Source organism: Mizuhopecten yessoensis, unplaced genomic scaffold, assembly GCF_002113885.1.
Source record: "Mizuhopecten yessoensis strain PY_sf001 unplaced genomic scaffold, ASM211388v2 scaffold716031, whole genome shotgun sequence".
Lineage (NCBI taxonomy): Eukaryota > Metazoa > Mollusca > Bivalvia > Pectinida > Pectinidae > Mizuhopecten > Mizuhopecten yessoensis.
Window position 1 is genome coordinate 61,135 of NW_018479913.1, and position 19,572 is coordinate 80,706.

The 19,572-nt window shown below is 39.8% G+C and overlaps 1 protein-coding gene across 2 annotated transcripts in view; it reads right to left on the minus strand.

The window, feature by feature from the left end:
- The window catches only part of LOC110441561 (trichohyalin-like), a 92,260-nt gene that overhangs the window by 44,826 nt on the left and 27,862 nt on the right, over positions 1–19,572 (minus strand). For both annotated transcript variants that reach the window (XM_021484745.1, XM_021484746.1), the window contains exons 3-9: positions 10,750–10,877; positions 8,379–9,532; positions 6,776–6,937; positions 4,691–4,830; positions 4,217–4,417; positions 1,673–1,820; positions 1,182–1,273 (exon numbers count right to left, since the gene is read on the minus strand). In XM_021484745.1, coding sequence (XP_021340420.1) covers positions 1,182–1,273; positions 1,673–1,820; positions 4,217–4,417; positions 4,691–4,830; positions 6,776–6,937; positions 8,379–9,532; positions 10,750–10,877 — 2,025 coding nt within the window. The remainder of the gene's footprint in view (positions 1–1,181; positions 1,274–1,672; positions 1,821–4,216; positions 4,418–4,690; positions 4,831–6,775; positions 6,938–8,378; positions 9,533–10,749; positions 10,878–19,572) is intronic.

The following is a 19,572-nucleotide window of genomic DNA, read 5'->3' on the forward strand; positions in this document are numbered from 1 at the left end:
CCACCACCTAGGAATGCTTCCAGTCTAATATGGTTGATATCCATCACTTAGTTCCAGAGAAGAAGTCGCTTTAAAGCAATATAGCCAAATAACCCTTTTTGGCCCCGCCCCTCAGCCCCCTGGGGGGTCAGCCACACCATTTGTACAATTTTGAATCCCTGCATCCCATGAATGCTTTTGATTAAATATGATTGATATCCAGTGCATAGTTCTACAGAAGAAGTCGTTTATAGCAATCTAGCCAAATTGCCCCCTTTATGGCCATGCCCCTCAGCCCCCTGGGGGGTCAGCCCAACCATTTGTACAATTTTAAATCTCCACCACGTAGGGATGCGTCCAATCAAATATGGTTGATATCCATCTCTTAGTTCCAGGGAAGAAGTCGCTTAAAGCAATATAGCCAAATTGCCCCCTTTTTGCCCCGCCCCTCAGCCCCCTGGGGGGTCAGCCCCACCATTTGTACAATTTTGATTCCCCACGACCTAAGGATGCTTCCAGTCAAATTTAGTTAAATTCCAATCAGTGGTTAAGAAGAAGAAGTCGTTTAAAGAAATTGTTGACGGACGGACGACGGCCGACGGCCGCCACGGTATGGCATAAGCTCACCTTGGTCCTCTGGACCAGGTGAGCTAATAAATCTTAAGTTTTGTCCAATTGATTATTGCCAATTCATATTTAGCTTCATATTGTGGACTTAAGAAATATAAAGTGTCCCATATTTCCTTCATAAATTAACTTAACATTACTTGAATTATTATATGTCTGCTGCTTATTCACATCTCTGATTGGAGGAGATCTAGAGTCTGTATATCCCTTCCAGGCCTTGTCCAGACCTCATTCAACCAACAGAAATAAGCTGTTCAGACAGTGTAATGGACTAGGCCGTCCTTTGATTTAGGGTGATTCAAATGTGACATGAGGGGTGAGTGGATTCAATTTAAAATATAATATAACTCTAGAATTTGGTTTCTGTCAATCCATGACTTACAATGATCTGAGCAACCTCAATCAGTGTTGTTTGGGTCAGTCTGTATTTCCAGGATAAACCTCAAATTAAGTCCTATATAATGTACCCTATAATATCAAAACATGGTAATAGTCGGTAATTAACACGGGGCTCGGTACTGTACCTGGTAGGTATGACACATAGTCTGTAATTAATATGGGGCTCCGTACTGTACCTGGTAGGTATGACACATGTCATCAGCAATTTTCCTGGAGGCAATCGTCTGTTGAAGCTGTATCTTTATCTGACTGAGTTCATGTGAGGACGCTACAATACAACAGCTACAGATACATTCTTAGTTACACACGTAACTCACTACACAATATCTACAGGCAGTTACTTTATTTTACAGTAGCATAATTAAATTTTACAATTTTCTGCAAGTCAAAAAATGGCATATATCTTGACATAAATTACAAAAAGTGAATGCAATATTTGTAGATCAGTAACATTCAAACCTGTTTGTGAAGATCATTGAAAAGACTAGGTACAGACATGGTTGTCATACAGGTTAGAGTTTCTATATAAACAAATAGGAAATCTAGACAGGAGGAATTTATAAATTAGTAGTTGGAAGATCAAGATAGGTGGTCAATATACACAGGTGGTCGGTATAGACCGGTGTGACTTGAAGAAAGGTGTTTAGTATTTATATGCTGTACTGACTTGACTCGAGCAGAGCCTGACACTGTTTCTGAGAGTCCTCTAGACTGCGAGTCAGACGGTTGATGGTCTCTGCGCGCGAAATCTGGGCCTTTTCAGCCGACTGGTAGCTTTCCTCCAACTTCTGACGCAGAGTCTTGTTCTCACCGCTCTGTAAAAAATGTTTAGGTGTTTTCAAAACTTGTCTATTCTAGTCTTATACAGGAACTAGGATGTCAACAACTGACTTTAAATCTTGCCAAGAGCCTACACCCAAACATCTGTGATCCATTACACAGAGCCTTCACTCAAACATCTGTGATCCATTACACTGAGCCTACACCCAAACATCTGTGATCCATTACACAGACCCTACACCCAAACATCTGTGATCCATTTACACAGAGCCTACACTCAAACATCTGTGATCCATTACACTGAGCCTACACCCAAACATCTGTGATCCTACACTAAAACATCTGTGATCCATTACACAGAGCCTACACTCAAACATCTGTGATCTATTACACAGAGCCTACACACAAACATCTGTGATCCATTACACAGAGCCTACACTCAAACTTCTGTGATCCATTACACTGAGCCTACACCCAAACATCTGTGATCCTACACTAAAACATATGTGATCCATTACACAGAGCCTACACTCAAACATCTGTGATCCGTTACACAGAGCCTTCACTCAAAAATCTGTGATCCATTACACTGAGCCTTCACTCAAACATCTGTGATCCATTTACACAGAGCCTACACTCAAACATCTGTGATCCATTACACAGAGCCTACACTCAAACATCTGTGATCCATTACACAGAGCCTACACTCAAACATCTGTGATCCATTACACAGAGCCTACACTCAAACATCTGTGATCCATTACACAGAGCCTACACTCAAACATCTGTGATCCATTACACAGAGCCTACACTCAAACATCTGTGATCCATTACACAGAGCCTACACTCAAACATCTGTGATCCATTACACAGAGCCTACACTCAAACATCTGTGATCCATTACACAGAGCCTACACTCAAACATCTGTGATCCATTACACAGAGCCTACACTCAAACATCTGTGATCCATTACACAGAGCCTACACTCAAACATCTGTGATCCATTACACAGAGCCTACACTCAAACATCTGTGATCCATTACACAGAGCCTACACTCAAACATCTGTGATCCATTACACAGAGCCTACACTCAAACATCTGTGATCCATTACACAGAGCCTACACTCAAACATCTGTGATCCATTACACAGAGCCTACACTCAAACATCTGTGATCCATTACACAGAGCCTACACTCAAACATCTGTGATCCATTACACAGAGCCTACACTCAAACATCTGTGATCCATTACACAGAGCCTACACTCAAACATCTGTGATCCATTACACAGAGCCTACACTCAAACATCTGTGATCCATTACACAGAGCCTACACTCAAACATCTGTGATCCATTACACAGAGCCTACACTCAAACATCTGTGATCCATTACACAGAGCCTACACTCAAACATCTGTGATCCATTACACAGAGCCTACACTCAAACATCTGTGATCCATTACACAGAGCCTACACTCAAACATCTGTGATCCATTACACAGAGCCTACACTCAAACATCTGTGATCCATTACACAGAGCCTACACTCAAACATCTGTGATCCATTACACAGAGCCTACACTCAAACATCTGTGATCCATTACACAGAGCCTACACTCAAACATCTGTGATCCATTACACAGAGCCTACACTCAAACATCTGTGATCCATTACACAGAGCCTACACTCAAACATCTGTGATCCATTACACAGAGCCTACACTCAAACATCTGTGATCCATTACACAGAGCCTACACTCAAACATCTGTGATCCATTACACAGAGCCTACACTCAAACATCTGTGATCCATTACACAGAGCCTACACTCAAACATCTGTGATCCATTACACAGAGCCTACACTCAAACATCTGTGATCCATTACACAGAGCCTACACTCAAACATCTGTGATCCATTACACAGAGCCTACACTCAAACATCTGTGATCCATTACACAGAGCCTACACTCAAACATCTGTGATCCATTACACAGAGCCTACACTCAAACATCTGTGATCCATTACACAGAGCCTACACTCAAACATCTGTGATCCATTACACAGAGCCTACACCCAAACATCTGTGATCCATTACACAGAGCCTACACTCAAACATCTGTGATCCATTTACACAGAGCCTACACTCAAACATCTGTGATCCATTACACAGAGCCTACACCCAAACATATGTGATCCGTTACACTAACGAAATACCGACAGACACAACGCTATTAATCAAACAAACATATACAGATATTTTACTATATAATATATATATGAGATTATTAATAATTTTCTGAGTATTTTTGCTACATGGCAAATCATAAATTTTCTTGGTTTCAATGAATCCGTGTACATCACACAAGACACAGGTAATAAGACTTTTGATCTGATGACCTGACAGCTGTTGTTAACTACAGAACAATGTTTACCAGATCCGAGATACGTGTGTGGAGCTCCTGTATTTTCTCGTTTGCAACCTTGACCTCCTGTTGGTGTTTGCGCTGTATACCAGCTATGACCACTTCGTGGTCGTGGCGTGCGCGGGCCAGACTCTCGCTGTTCCCCAGGTCGAGTAGCTGCTGGTTCAGACTCTCAATGTTAGACTCGGCCACATGGAGCTTCTTCAGCACCTGGGCATATATAAAGGTTATATTCCCTGTTAATACTACATCATGTATATCTTATAAGTTAAGATTTTATAGGATTTATTCCAGTTTTGTAAATGACTTAGGAGCGAAAAGGTTTATTTATGGTGCATATGCAGTACAAAATAGGTACTGAAATTTAAATTTTGTCTGAATCATCTGGTTGAAACTAAATTTCATTTTAATTTTCATTAATTTAACCTCAGTTTCCATGATGATTACAACATGTGCGACACACGTGTTACAGCTTCCTCTTACCTCATCCTTGCTTTTCTTCAGGACATCAACTTCTGTCTCTACAGCCTTATTCCGCCCCAGAAGTTGGGCATTATCTCCCTTGCTCTCCTTCAGTAGATCCTGGACCTGCTTCAGACTAGTAGTGGCAGCCTCTTGCTCACCTAACAACAGTTAAAGGGTCTGGTGTTCAACATGTCACATGATTTCACTGATATAGCAAAACAATTCAACAAATCGTTAAGCTTCTATTCTACAGGCCATCATCCCACTGTTTCAACTCACAATTTAGTCACCATACAGATCTGACAAGCATAATAAACAAGAGGCCCAAGGGCCTTAGCGGTCACCTGAGTTATATTATAGGTACTGGTAGCTTTATTTTATTGTTTAGATGTGATGTGGAAATCAGCATGTTAACTAAGTGAAATACAATACTTGTCATGTCATCAAAGGATAAGAATTTGAAAATATTGGTAAATGTTCCCTTTGGGGCCCCGCCCTAGCCCCTGGGTATGGGGCAGGAATCCCAATTTTACAATGTAATACCCTCATTCACCAAAGATGATTTTGACTAAGTTTGAGTAATTTTCTGCTGAAATGGATATAATATACCCAAAAGTGTTATTTCCCTATATAAACTATAGTAAACTTTGCCCCCTCCCCAAGGGAGAACGGATAGCACGGGGGTCTTGAAATTTACAATCTAAATAAAGCCCCTGATGATTTTCTTTCCATGCAGAGAAAATGACTGTAGTACCTCTGAGTCTGGAAAAGAAGATTTTTGAAATATTGGTTAATTTTCCCTTTGGGTCTGGGGAAGGAATCTCAATTTTACAATTTGAAACCATCTTCCTCCAAGGATAATTCTCACCAAGTAAAAATAATTTCCTACAAAAAGTTGTCAAAATGTACCCAAAAGTGTTATTTCCCTATATAATCTATAGTAAACTTTAACCCCTCCCCAAGGGAGAACAGATAGCTTGAGGGTCCTGAAATTTACAATTTAAATAAAGCCCCTGATGATCTTTCTTTCCATGCAGAGAAAATTACTGTAGTACCTCTGAGTCTGGAGAAGAAGATTTTTGAAATATTGGTTAATTTTCCCTTTGGGGCCCCACCCTCATCTACCAAGGATGATTCTGACCAAGTTTAAAAAAAATCCCTCCACTGATTCTTGAGAAGAAGTTGAAAATGTAAAAAGTTTACGCACGACGGACGATGACGGACGAAAAGCGATTAGAATAGGTCATTTGAGCAAAGCTCAGGTGACCTAATTATGATGATACACAGTCTGATGATTAGCTGATTTAACATGCTCAACAGGTCGCAGAAGAGATTCAACAGATCAAAGTACAGATTCAAAACATTTCTCACATATCCGACAGTATGGTTACCACACACATTTCTCACATATCTGTCAGTATGGTCACCACACACATTTCTCACATATCCGTCAGTATGGTCACCACACACATTAAACACATATCCGACAGTATGGTCTCCACACACATTAAACACATATCCGACAGTATGGTTACCACACACATTAAACACATATCCGACAGTATGGTCACCACACACATTAAACACACATCAGACAGTATGGTCACCACACGCATTTCTCACATATCCGACAGTATGGTCACCACACACATTTCTCACATATCCGACAGTATGGTCACCACACACATTTAACACATATCCGACAGTATGGTCACCACACACATTTCTCAAATATCCGACAGTATGGTCACCACACACATTTAACACAGATCCGACAATATGGTCACCACACACATTAAACCCATATCCGACAGTATGGTCACCACCCCCATTTCTCAAATATCCGACAGTATGGTCACCACACACACTTAACACATATCCGACAGTATGGACACCACACACATTAAACACATATGCGACAGTATGGTCACCACACACACTTAACACATATCCGACAGTATGGTCTCCACACACATTAAACACATATCCCACAGTATGGTCACCACACACATCAAACACATATCCGACAGTATGGGCACCACACACATTAAACACATATCTGACAGTATGGTCACCACACACATTAAACACAGTGGACTGTACCTTTGGCCACAGACACCTGATGTTTGAGTATACGTATCTCTCGGCTTGTCTCCTGTTTGAGAATCTCGTACTCATTGGTGATTTCCTCCAGCTTACGTCCACGGGCCTTGTACAGGACCTGTAATTGTGAGTACTGCCTTGGGTCCAAGCCTCCCGTCTCCTCTGTACAAACACAATGTTTTGCAGTTAGACAGTGTCAATGACAATTCTGTATTACTTTTAATTGAAACCTTGGAAACATTACACTGAAAACCACTATTTTAACTCCACTCTCAACTTAAGTAACTTACAATATAAGTGAGTAGGTAAATCACTACATAAATGTTAACTAATACATTTTGTATACATTGTAACAATTAAATATTTCGTTAAATAATGAAATTCGACTTTTTATGAATTTCCTGCTTACCAATCCAATGTTAAACATGTTTATCAATATGAGTGAATTTTAAATCACAGGGCCCACCTGTATCACAGGACACACCTGTATCACAGGCACACCTGTATGACCAGGCACACCTGTGTCACAGGACACACCTGTATCACAGGCACACCTGTATCTCTGGGCACACCTGTACGACTTGGCCCACCTGTATCACAGGGCACACCTGTATGACAGGACACACCTGTATCACAGGGCACACTTGTATGACTGGGCACACCTGTATCACAGGCACACCTGTATCATAGGACACACCTGTACCACAGGGCACGACTGTATCACTGGGCACACCTATATCACAGGGCCCACCTGTTTCACAGGCACACCTGTATCACAGGACACAACTGTATCACAGGACACACCTGTATCACAGGCACACCTGTATCACAGGACACACCTGTATCACAGGACACACCTGTATCACAGGCCCATCTGTATTACAGGGCCCACCTGTATCACAGGGCCCACCTGTACGACTTGGCCCACCTGTATGACAGGGCACACCTGTATGACAGGACACACCTGTATCACAGGGCACACCTGTATGACTGGGCACACCAGTATCACAGGGCCACCTGTATCACAGGACACACCTGTATGACAGGACACACCTGTATCACAGGCCCACCTGTATCACAGGGCACACCTGTATGACTGGGCACACCTGTATCACAGGGCACACCTGTGTGACTGGGCACACCTGTATCACAGGGCACACCTGAATCACAGGGCACACCTGTATCACAGGGCACACCTGTATGACAGGACACACCTGTATCACAGGACACACCTGTACCACAGGACACACCTGTATGACAGGACACACCTGTATCACAGGGCACACCTGTATGACAGGACACACCTGTTGCACAGGGCCCACCTGTATCACAGGCACACCTGTATCACAGGGCACATCTGTATGACTGGGCACACCTGTATCACAGGGCACACCTGTATGACTGGGCACACCTGTATCACAGGGCACACCTGTATCACAGGACACACCTGTACCACAGGGCCCACCTGTATCACAGGTCCCACCTGTACGACTGGGCCCACCTGTATCACAGGGCACACCTGTTTGACTGGGCCCACCTGTGTGACTGGGCCCACCTGTATGACAGGACACAACTGTATCACCAAACAGTAATGATAACCTACCAGTCTTTTCCTCGAGGGCTTTAGGTTTCTCGCGTCTAGGAATCCGGTCCTCCTCCTCGCTCCGCTCCCCTGCCACACCCTGCCTTCTCTTATACTGTACATGATAGTCCTCTTGGTATTCTTTGGAATCAAGCTGTAACTGGGGCAACTTCCCACGACCTTGACCCTGGTCATATGACCCATATGAATCGTGACTTTGACCCTCATCATGGGTCATGTAGGGGTCAGCACTGTGGGTATCGTAGTTTCTGTCATCACTAACAGCTGAAGGGGCATAATAGTCCTGTGTGACCCCTGCTGACTGAAACCCTTGAGAATGAGGTGGGACTTCGGTAGACTGGTAGCCTTGGGATTGAGGTAAACCTGTATATGGCTGAAAGTTGCCTCCCAATGGCTGGTCCTCAGGATAGGTGTCACTATAGATGCCCTGGGTTTGGTGGGGGTGGTATGTCTGAGGGTCACTGGAAGGACCTTTATTGTTGCCCCCTTCTGTCTCCTGCCTAACTGGGAGGTCAGGATACCGTGTCGAGACGTGGTCATCCATTACCCCACCCTGGTATCCCCCATATCCACCTTGCAATCCCAATGACTGCTGATGGGTCACATGACTGTCCTGTGTTGCCTGATTTATCCAATCAAAAGCCTGAGGATTTATGTTATAACTAGGTGTAGCACTTTCCTGTTCACTGTTGTTACTATGGTAACCATCACTTTGAAACTCTTCACCAGAATTGATAGCCCCGCCACCTGCCTGGTGATAATCTTGATACCCTTGTTGGTACTCCTGTGAGCTCCGCAGAGATTGATCCCTGTACTCCTGCGAGCTCCTCAAAGGCTGGTCCCTGTACTCCTGCGAGCTCCGCAGGGGATGTTCCCTGTACTCCTGCGAGCTCCGCAGTGGCTGGTCTCGAGAGTTTCTAACAGAGAAGTCCTCTTGTGAGCTCCGCAACAGGTCCTGCGAAACACGAGTGGATATCTCTTGAGAGCTCCTAAGGGGGTTGTCCTGAGAGCTCCTCACAGATGAAGCCTCGTATATGGTCGCGAGGGACTGTGGAGGGATGACAGGGGCAGAGGCAGGCATTCCCTGGTAGGCCATGGGAGTCCACTGGTTCCGCGAATCGAGGAACTGACCTGTCTCAGACTCGGCTCTATCTCTGTAACATTGTAACAAGGTATTTGATAATGATAATTTGTCCCAGTAATTCTGAGGAACATACCAAAATATATGACCAGGCATGTGTATTGTAATATATTGAAAATTGTACCAAAATTTGTCTACTGTCATTTGGGCATTACGAATGGTTTTACACAATGTAGATGATCGATATATTTATAGATAATTATTGAACAATCATCAGGAAAAGTAGACCCTGGAAATAATAATTCGGCAAAAAGAATAGGCATGATAGTTCTGTTTAAGAGAATACAATTAGCATATACATAAATCAATACAATTTTTGAGGAATTCACAGGAGCTGCCTTATCAAGCGCTAACTACTAGTCCTATGCCACCTGGCTGATATCTCCCTATGTGTGTATGCCTGCGTGTGTGCTGGAGATGTAATGTGTTCTGTTTGTTGTGGGACCGAGCTTCCAACGGCATCATTTATGTAGTGCCACCTCACTTGCTAAAGCACAGATACCGCAACCAACTGGGTTGGAGAAAAACACTTTCTCTGAATATTTATGCATACGACGACTTCAGGGATCGAACCTCGGCCGCCCTCGTGGAAGGCCAGAGGGTTGACCAGTCGACCAATCCAAAACACATGAAAATGACTTAAAATATTTGTATTGTAAGAAATCATTACGTTTTACACTTTTTTGTAGTTTTACTTTTAAATATTTTTTTTACAGGTCAATATGTCTAAATCTTATCACAACTTAAGAATTGTTTAGAAGGAGACAGGGGCTGGTTTGGTTTGTTTGTGTTTTACGTCCTATTAATTATATTAAACAGCTTTGGTCATTTAAGGACGTGCCAGGTTTTGGTGGTGGAGGAAAGCCGGAGTACCTGTGGCCAGTACCTCGCAACTGTCCCACATAGACCTGGAACCCGCGACCCAATGGTCGAGGGCTATTGAATTCAACCTTCAGCTCTATCTAGTATCTATGGTACATTATGTATTTTATTTTAATGTTAAAACTAGCCAGATTCAACTGTATATATCAGCTACATGGTATTTGATTAAAATGTTTGGACTCTTAAGACAGGTTCCGCTGTAGGTGTATATATACTAGTCTTCGTGTTTTGTTTTAATTATATTTTTACCATCACATGGACATTTAAAACTATTTATCACTATATATATATAAGCTACTTGTTTCCTTGTATTTGTTAGGATCAGCTACAATGAACACCACTGGTTACCCGGGACTCTCCGTCTTGGTGCCGAGGTGGAGGCTGGCATTTGTTGATGGACCACCTTCATCTGACGTGATGGAGAACTCATCATCGTCAATCAAGTCATCAAACGCATTCGTCAGTAACTGCTTCAGCTGAAACAGTAGAATAGCACAACGCAAGTCAGTGAAAGCATATAACCGTTCTTTCTGCTTCACATACCAGGTCGAGTCGACTCCAAGCCCTGCAGTCACTCCCTGTGACATCCCCTTAACCAGATGGAGTCGACTCCAAGCCCTGCAATCATTCCCTATGACATCCACTTAACCAGATGAAGTCGACTCCCAAGCCCTGCAATCATTCCCTGTGCCATCCACTTAACCAGATGAAGTCGACTCCAAGCCCTCCAGTCACTCCCTGTGACATCCACTTAACCAGATGAAGCCGACTCCCAAGCCCTGCAATCATTCCCTGTGACATCCCCTTAACCAGATGAAGTCGACTCCAAGCCCTGCAATCATTCCCTGTGACATCCACTTAACCAGATGAAGTCGACTCCCAAGCCCTGCAATCATTCCCTGTGACATCCCCTTAACCAGATGAAGTCGACTCCAAGCCCTGCAGTCACTCCCTTTGACATCCCCTTAACCAGATGAAGTTGACTCCAAGCCCTGCAGTCACTCCCTATGACATCCCCTTAACCAGATGAAGTCGACTCCAAGCCCTGCAATCATTCCCTGTGACATCCCCTTAATCAGATGGAGTGGACTCCAAGCCCTGCAATCATTCCCTGTGACATCCCCTTAACCAGATGAAGTTGACTCCAAGCCCTGCAGACATTCCCTGTGACATCCCCTTAACATCAAATTCTGTAGCCAGATGTCTATATAGCTAACTTTCAGGGTTCGTATAGAAGGTTTCTGATATTGATAACGAAGCAATCAGTTAATTGTCACAATTTTTACCTCATTATGTTACACTTACTACATCAACTGTTTTCCTAGGAAAACAAAACTTATAAATATTGCCTTTGAAATATTCCCTGTCAAAAACATTATAATAACATAAAATGGAAACGATTTTTCTGGGACACCTTGCATAATTAGCAATTAAATTAATATACTGTTCAATCTGTCATCAGGATCTGTTATACAGCAGAAAAATATTTGTTCATGCATATAATCAGAACTACATGTATCTGCTATAAAAAAAGATTCAATGATTAAACTATATCGTGTATTCAAAAGGAAAAGCATTAAATTTGTTATTTATTACAATTAAAAGCACAAAACAATTGCTGCATCAAATAAGTGCAGTAATATAAAGTGTAATATTTGGTGCCATATTCTAATGACATCATGCTTGTTTTGATTGGGCTACCCAAGGCCATTCTACCATTGTCTGCTTTTATTGATCTGGTGGTAAGATTTACTTACACTAATGTTATGAACTCAGTACAATTAGGTAACTACATATACGTTGGTAAATATTTAAAAAATGTACCTGAACAACCGCTTACTCTATCGTCACTTTATTTTTATCTCAACAGAATTTGCAGGTTTCAAGTCTTTCTTGTCTTATATCATCACATTTGAAGATATGAATTTTTTACCTTATTCATAATTTCTGACATTTCAGTGGTAAAAATGTAATAAACGTATTGGTTCAATCCTGATTGTTGAGAGTTACATGGTCTAACAATGTGATAAACGTATTGGTTCAATCCTGATTGTTGAGTGTTACCTGGTCTAACAATGTAATAAACGTATTTGTTCAATCCTGATTGTTGAGAGATACCTGGTCTAACAATGTAATTAATGTATTGGTTCCATCCTGATTGTTGAGAGTTACCTGGTCTAACAATGTAATAACCGTATTGGTTCAATCCTGATTGTTGAGAGTTACATGGTCTAACAATGTGATAAACGTATTGGTTCAATCCTGATTGTTGAGTGTTACATGGTCTAACAATGTGATAAACGTATTGGTTCAATCCTGATTGTTGTGAGTTACCTGGTCTAACAATGTAATAAACGTATTGGTTCAATCCTGAGTGTTGAGAGTTACCTGGTCTAACAATGTAATTAATGTATTGGTTCAATCCTGATTGTTGAGAGTTACATGGTCTAACAATGTGATAAACGTATTGGTTCAATCCTGATTGTTGTGAGTTACCTGGTCTAACAATGTGATAAACGTATTGGTTCAATCCTGATTGTTGAGAGATACCTGGTCTAACAATGTAATTAATGTATTGGTTCAATCCTGATTGTTGAGAGTTACCTAGTCTAACAATGTAATAAACGTATTGGTTCAATCCTGATTGCTGAGAGTTACCTGGTCTAACAATGTAATAAACGTATTTGTTCAATCCTGATTGTTGAGAGATACCTGGTCTAACAATGTAATTAATGTATTGGTTAAATCCTGATTGTTGAGAGTTCCCTGGTCTAACAATGTAATAAACGTATTGGTTCAATCCTGATTGTTGAGTGTTACATGGTCTAACAATGTGATAAACGTATTGGTTCAATCCTGATTGTTGACAGTTACCTGGTCTAACAATGTAATAAACGTATTGGTTCAATCCGGATTGTTGAGAGTTACCTGGTCTAACAATGTGATAAACGTATTGGTTCAATCCTGATTGTTGACAGTTACCTGGTCTAACAATGTAATAAACGTATTTGTTCAATCCTGATTGTTGAGAGATACCTGGTCTAACAATGTAATTAATGTATTGGTTAAATCCTGATTGTTGAGAGTTCCCTGGTCTAACAATGTAATAAACGTATTGGTTCAATCCTGATTGCTGAGAGTTACCTGGTCTAACAATGTAATAAACGAATTGGTTCAATCCTGATTGGTGAGAGTTACCTGGTCTAACAATGTAATAAACGAATTGGTTCAATCCTGATTGGTGAGAGTTACCTGGTCTAACAATGTAATTAATGTATTGGTTAAATCCTGATTGTTGAGAGTTCCCTGGTCTAACAATGTAATAAACGTATTGGTTCAATCCGGATTGTTGAGAGTTACCTGGTCTAACAATGTGATAAACGTATTGGTTCAATCCTGATTGTTGTGAGTTACCTGGTCTAACAATGTGATAAACGTATTGGTTCAATCCTGATTGTTGACAGTTACCTGGTCTAACAATGTAATAAACGTATTGGGTCAATCCTGATTGTTGAGAGTTACCTGGTCTAACAATCTGGCTATACCCTGTAGGTCTATTAGGGTTTCTACCCCTACGACTGACTCCACCCCGTCCATCTGTCTTCCTATTCACAACATCTTTCCATTTTCTGTTGTTGCTATATATAGCACTTAGCTAGTCACATGTCCTCAAATCACTTTTCAGCTTTACAACATTTGACAAAATTTTACAGCATGAACAATCACATGACCAATGTTTAGAGCAGTGAAGATCATATGACCAATATTTACAGCAGTGAAGATCACATGACCATGTTTAGTTACCTGGTCTAACAATGTAATTAATGTATTGGTTCAATCCTGATTGTTGAGAGTTACCTGGTCTAACAATCTGGCTATACCCTGTAGGTCTATTAGGGTTTCTACCCCTACGACTGACTCCACCCCGTCCATCTGTCTTCCTATTCACAACATCTTTCCATTTTCTGTTGTTGCTATATATAGCACTTAGCTAGTCACATGTCCTTAAATCACTTTTCAGCTTTACAACATTTGACAAAATTTTACAGCATGAACAATCACATGACCAATGTTTAGAGCAGTGAAGATCATATGACCAATATTTACAGCAGTGAAGATCACATGACCATGTTTACAGCAGTGAGGACCACATCATGACCAATCTTTACATCAGTGAGGACCACATGACCATGTTTACAGCAGTGAAGATCACATGACCAATATTTACAGCAGTGAAGATCACATGACCATGTTTACAGCAGTGAAGACCACATAACCAATATTTACAGCAGTGAAGATCACATGACCATGTTTACAGCAGTGAAGATCACATGACCATGTTTATAGCAGTGAAGATCACATGACCATGTTTACAGCAATAAGGATCACATGACCATGTTTACAGCAGTGAGGACCACATGATCAATATTTACATATATATGCAGACCTTGAAGTCTGCTTGAACTCAGGTGACTTAAGCTAGCTGCTTCTGAATCATATGTACACTGGGGAATTGTCAATAACAAAATCAGAAAATCTGACCTGAGGACATTATATACATCTGACAACTTATCCACCTAGTTAATCAACACAATTTTTTTTATATGCAAAAAAAACAAAACAATTTTAACTTATTATCAGAGGTATTATCAATATTATCAGTATAAATATATATGACTTCTGTCAAAAACGGAGTAACATTGCAAAACTAAAAGTATTAGGGAGGCATAATCATCAATTGTTATTATGCTTAATCTACCTGAGTATCTCAAATATGAATTGTTGAGGTAAGTTTTTCTGACAACATAATCAACCTACACAGGTATAGTCTCGGTGGACATTCTCATCAACAACCACATCATCCATTTTCTATAGCCGGTTAAGCCATGGCAATTAGCTATAGAACTCTATAGAACACTTGTTTTCCCAGCTAACCCAGCTACCAGCCTGGAGTGTCAACCACTGTCTGTATTTATACTTATTTCCAATAAAGTCGGATTGAGTTGTAACAGATAAAAACACATCAAATAAAAAATTCAAAAGAGTTGTTAAGTTTACAGACAGATAGTTATATATGCTGTGTCTGATCTCACTTAAGGATATGAGGCAGGGCAGCTGATATGCTGTCTGGGTGACAACAGTGAAAAGCTGGGAATATTAAACTGTTGAAAAACAGTTTAGGTGACGGCAGTAAAAAAACCTGGATATTGAACAGTTGAAAAGCAGTTTATGTCAGCTGAAAGCTGCAGGCCAATATCTTATTGACTTGTTTATACAGTGAGGTAGATCTAGAGTATGGGATGTATTACACATGTACAATGCTCAGAGAGCTTGGGCACCTATATAGCTAGTATCATAGCTTCAAAATCTCAAAACTTTTTAGTTTCAAGAATGGAACCAAATACGTGTAATTTACAGCTGTGGAATACAAATATTGTGTACATTCAAATACCCAACAGTACAATGTATACAGGTGAGTATGTGTCGGTGTTGACATGGAGACCCAGCAGAAATCATCATGTTACCCTACTTTTCGAGATTGACCAATGGGATCTAAATACCAAATACATCTCACACATGTACAGTTGCATGTAAATTGTCTAATTACCCACCAACTTTAAAAGACACTCTTCATTCAGTAATCCAAAAGAAAACACCCTGGGTAAGGAACAGACACATTGAACACAATCACATAGAAAACACCCTGGGCGAGGAACAGCCACATTGAACACAATCACATAGAAAACACCCTGGGCGAGGAACAGACACATTGAACACAATCACATAGAAAACACCCTGGGTGAGGAACAGCCACATTGAACACAATCACATAGAAAACACCCTGGGCGAGGAACAGCCACATTGAACACAATCACATAGAAAACACCTGTAGAATTATAAACATTCTGACACCTCCATACTTATAATATCGGCACTGATACATCATGTCAACCAATGTCATCATACAAAGCTCTCACAAACAATGTACCCAGAACCATCAACCACTACACTCAATCACAGAGAAATCGGGTCCAAAGCTGTGACCTTGACCTCTGGAGACCTGCAGCTTAATGCTTGGGGCAGCCATCACAAAGTACCATCATTGAGCCAGAGACATCAGAAATGAGGGCCAAACCAATAAGTATTGTTTCTCAAAGGACGCTTAGAAACAAGACTAAACCAATAAGTATTGTTTCTCAAAGGACGCTTAGAACCAAGCCCAAGCCAATAAGTATGTTTCTCAAAAAACGCTTAGAAACAAGGCCAAACCAGTAAGTATTGCTTCTCAAAGGACGCTTAGAAACAAGGCCAAACCAATAAGTATTGTTTCTCAAAGAACGCTTAGAAACAAGGCCAAGCCAATAAGTATGTTTCTCAAAGAACGCTTAGAAACAAGGCCAAGCTAATAAGTATTGTTTCTCAAAGGACGCTTAGAAACAAGGCCAAACCAATCAGTATTGTTTCTCAAAGGACGCTTAGAAACAAGGCCAAACCAATAAGTATTGCTTCTCAAAGGACGCTTAGAAACAAGGCCAAACCAACAAGTATTGTTTCTCAAAGAATGCTTAGAAACAAGGCCAAGCCAATAAATATGTTTCTCAAAGAACGCTTAGAAACAAGGCCAAGCCAATAAGTATTGTTTCTCAAAGGACGCTTAGAAACAAGGCCAAGCCAATAAGCATCCAAAAACCAATTGCCTTAAGTGACACCTCCATATGTACTGCACTTAATTAGCGTTTGATGTTCAATCAATGTTCTGATACAATGACATCTTCTGACCTCAAGATTTTGATAATTTCCCAATCTGTAATCTAGATCTGCAACAATGGAAAGGTAATCATTACTCTCATAAGTCACCATTCCTGTTTAACCAGGAAATGTCAAAACAAATGGAGGGAAATTCAGTAAAATTCTAGTGTACTGCACTGCACATACTTTGTATCTTTTGGTTTAAATAAGATTTTTGTGAAATATTAATAAGATATATTTATCTTATAATCTTTTAAAACATACTGGTCATATTTCACTTCTGAAAGACTGATATGGTATATACTTTGAATATAGTATAACATGGACCATAAAGAAGGAGGTTGCAAAAAGTAAACAAACACAATCAAAGAATGTGCTTAAGTACATTGTATATCAAGAAACAAAAACATGGAATCCAATTGTTAGGCATTCAAATAAAAATAGAAATGATGAGCAACAACACCACTGAATCCAGTACAAAATGCGATGCTTGATTTATATCCTATGTGCTGTGGTGTTGTTGCTCATCATTTCTATTTTCATTTGCTCTGCTTTCCCTGATGAGCACTGTTGAATACCATTAAGGTATCCACCCCAGGATCCCTACCGCCACTATGGAACTGACTTTCCTTGCAGGGACGTTGGGTCTCCAGCCCCCTGGTGTTACTCAGTATGAGCCATGCAGACACAAATAATAACAGTAGCTGATCGTACAACTTCATTTGTTATTAGTTTGACTTGGCCTAATCTTCTATCCACCTGACACCTCCATCATCAATACCTTCTCTTACCTGTTGTCTTTTCCACCTGATCAATACACATGAAGAGCCTGATACTTTAAGATAGCTTGTTACCCTCGTCACCAGTATTGACCGCCTATCATTAAATCTGACTATCATCCTCTGTACATGTTTAACCTATAATGTCTGACCGGCTCTAAAATACCAGAAGTTCATCCTTTCCTGTAGGTAATTATCCTAGCTGAACCCTGAATTACTTTTACTGGAGCTACAATGTATTTTGGGATTTATTTCACCTTTAATTGGGAAAAATTGAGAACAACTAAATCTACTTTTTTCTTTGTAGAGAAAGAATGGCTTTACATGTATGAACCATCTTATTACATCAGATGTCTTTAGTTTGGGTATAAGTATTATTATGAACCATCTTATTACATCAGATGTCTTTATTTTAGGTATAAGTATTATTATGAACCAATACTTATTACATCAGATGTCTTTATTTTAGGTATAAGTATTATTATGAACCAATACTTATTACATCAGATGTCTTTATTTTAGGTATAAGTATTTTTTTTTTTATTTTTTTTTTTCTTATTATCTTTTAAATGATACCATCATTTACATCAAAATTCAGTTGACAAGATTACATGACACAATTTAAAGGACACAAATTGCATACTGTGCTTTTAATGTTAAAAGGGTGGTTTGTAATCCGATAGATTAACGCTCTACAAACTCAAGCCCTAACGAAACCCTGAAATAAAACATTGGTTTCATAAACATTTAATATAACAGAGATAATGAAATACAAATCTAACGTTCATCTTTATCCTCTCACACACGCTCGCACATTCTCCATTCATTTCCTGGATCCTCTTTCAACTCAACATTATGTCTTATTTCATATTGTGTGCAAGCAGAAATTGTCCTTATATACTTGGGTATAATCTATGGTAGACAAATAATAGAAAAAGAAGGGAACTGAATTATGGAAGCACTTAATTGAATAAAAATTTGTAATTATTATTGTTTATATATTATACCATATGATCAATTACGTAAAAAATTACTTACATAACAGCACCACAAATGTATATTGGTTTTAATAATTTCATAGTATGATTTCAGAATCAATCTTTTTCATTTCATTGAGATACACTTCCCAATGTGTTACTTTTTAAAGAGATTTTGTTTAAGAATCATCTCCCTTTGAATACTCTTTTTGATAGGAGATGCATATGATGGTAGGTACCATATTCCCCTTTTTTTTTTTTCTTTCAAAATGTTTTATTTCAATAACTTGCATATTTTTATATACATCTTATAACCAGTATACACTGTTTTACATATCACTACATCATTCTTCATCTTATAACAAGCATACATTGTTTTACATATCACTGCATCATTCTTCATCTTCATCTTATATAACCAGCATACATTGTTTTACATATCACTACATCATTCTTCATCCTATAACCAGCATACATTGTTTTACATATCAATACATCATTTTTCATCTTGTAATAAAGCATACATTGTTTTACATATCACTACATCATTTTTCATCTTATTACCTGCATACATTGTTCTATACATCATCCTACTTCATTCTTATTAGGTATACATTGTTTTATATATATTATATAAATTTTCATCAGATTAAAATAACAAAAAC